Source organism: Muntiacus reevesi, chromosome 5, assembly GCF_963930625.1.
Source record: "Muntiacus reevesi chromosome 5, mMunRee1.1, whole genome shotgun sequence".
NCBI classification, from domain to species: domain Eukaryota; kingdom Metazoa; phylum Chordata; class Mammalia; order Artiodactyla; family Cervidae; genus Muntiacus; species Muntiacus reevesi.
In genome coordinates, this window is record NC_089253.1 from 17,966,302 (window position 1) to 17,968,014 (window position 1,713).

The window sequence follows — 1,713 nt, forward strand, 5'->3', positions numbered from 1 at the left end:
TGCTCTGTAAATAGTTGTAATTTGGGAGGAGGTGAGCTCAGGGCCTTCCTACTCTGACATCTTGGCCCTTCCCTAGAAAAAACAGCTTACGGAGAAATTTACAATGAAGAGATCTAGCTGACACCACCTGAATCTGCTGATCAGTCTTAACTTCCTAAGAGTGAGACCACCAGATGGTATGTGCTTCTTGAGATTCCCCCTTATGAATAACAGAACCTGAATCTAACAAGCCTTTTAGGACTAACCTCCAGTTTACATGAAATACAGGAGGTAGAGCCTCAAGTTTAAGTCACAAGGACATAAGCGGATAAACTCAGAATATATCCATAGGATAGTCTATAGAACAATTTAACTAATTTAATCAGGAAATCAATGGCATAAAGAAAAATTAAAAGTTGGGGCAAGGTTTCTCCTCTTTCGGGGACGGCATCTAGAGGCATTCAGGATGGTGCAGTGTCTGACGTACCGTCGTAGGCTGTCCTACAATACAGCCTCTAACAAAACCAGGCTGTCCCGAACCCCTGGTGATAGAATTGTTTACCTTTATACCAAGAAGGTTGGGAAAGCACCAGAATCCGCATGTGGTGTGTGCCCAGGCCGACTCAGAGGCGTTCGTGCTGTGAGACCTGAAGTGCTCATGAGGTTGTCTAAAACGAAGAAGCAGGTCAGCCGAGCCTATGGTGGTTCCGTGTGTGCTAAATGTGCCCGCGACAGGATCAAGCGCTCTTTCCTTATTGAAGAGCAGAAGATCGTTGTGAAAGTATTGAAAGCACAAGCACAGAGTCAGAAAGCTAAATAAAAAATGAACCATTTTTGAGTAATAATAAAAAAAAAAGTTGGGGCAAGGTGAGGAGAGATTGTTCTAGGTTTAGAAAGATTCAAAAGATATAACCATCAAACACAAAATATAGAAATCACCTGGATCCTGATTCTAATGAGCCAACTATAAAAATATATATTTCTTTAGATATATAGTCCAAGAATAAGATGATATCAAAGAATTACCACTCCTGTTAGGTGTGTTTCTGGCAGAGTGGTTTTATAAGAAAATATTCATATAATTTAGAGATGTGAAATGAAGTATCTAGAGGAGAAATAATGAGGGTTTTAAAATACTTCCACAGAAAAAGGAGAAGATAGATAAGGCAAGTGTGGCAAAATTCTAATTATTATTGAATTGGATGATGGGTATATTTTGTACTATTCTCTCCAATTTTATTTATTTGATTTTTTTTTTGTATTAAAAAAGATAGTGGAGGGAATTCCCTGGCTGTCCAGTGTTTAGAATCTGATGCTTCCATTGCTGTAGCCTCGGGTTCAGTCCCTGGTTGGGGAACTAAGAACCTGTAAACTGCACAGCATGGCCAAAAAGAAAAAGAAAAGAAAAAATCTTCAGGATGATAATTCAGTCTGACCCTTGAAAGTCAATGGAGCAAATAAATAGAAAAACTTTTTTGCAGAACAGACTATCTTGCTGTTCTTTAGTTGTCAACTCACACTATGTGGTGAAAGCACATCTGATGTCCGTGATCACACCTTGGATGATGTGATCATGGTGAAAGGAAGGGCTGTTGCTGGTGTAACGATTCTTTCTCTCTCACATCTTTTTTTGCTAACACCTGAGATGGCACCTCAGCACACCCAATCAGGGTACAGGGCAGTTTGAAATGTTTTTTTGCATCCAAAAACTGCTAATCACACTCAGTGTCTTTG

General features: G+C 39.6%; 1 protein-coding gene across 1 annotated transcript; it reads left to right on the forward strand.

Moving 5' to 3' along the window:
* The first annotated feature begins 412 nt into the window (after positions 1 to 412).
* On the forward strand, positions 413 to 835 carry LOC136168848 (large ribosomal subunit protein eL34-like). The gene has a single exon (XM_065936558.1). It carries the CDS (start codon positions 446 to 448, stop codon positions 797 to 799), a length of 354 nt encoding a protein of 117 aa, XP_065792630.1. The 5' UTR covers positions 413 to 445; the 3' UTR covers positions 800 to 835.
* The last annotated feature ends 878 nt before the right edge of the window (positions 836 to 1,713 follow it).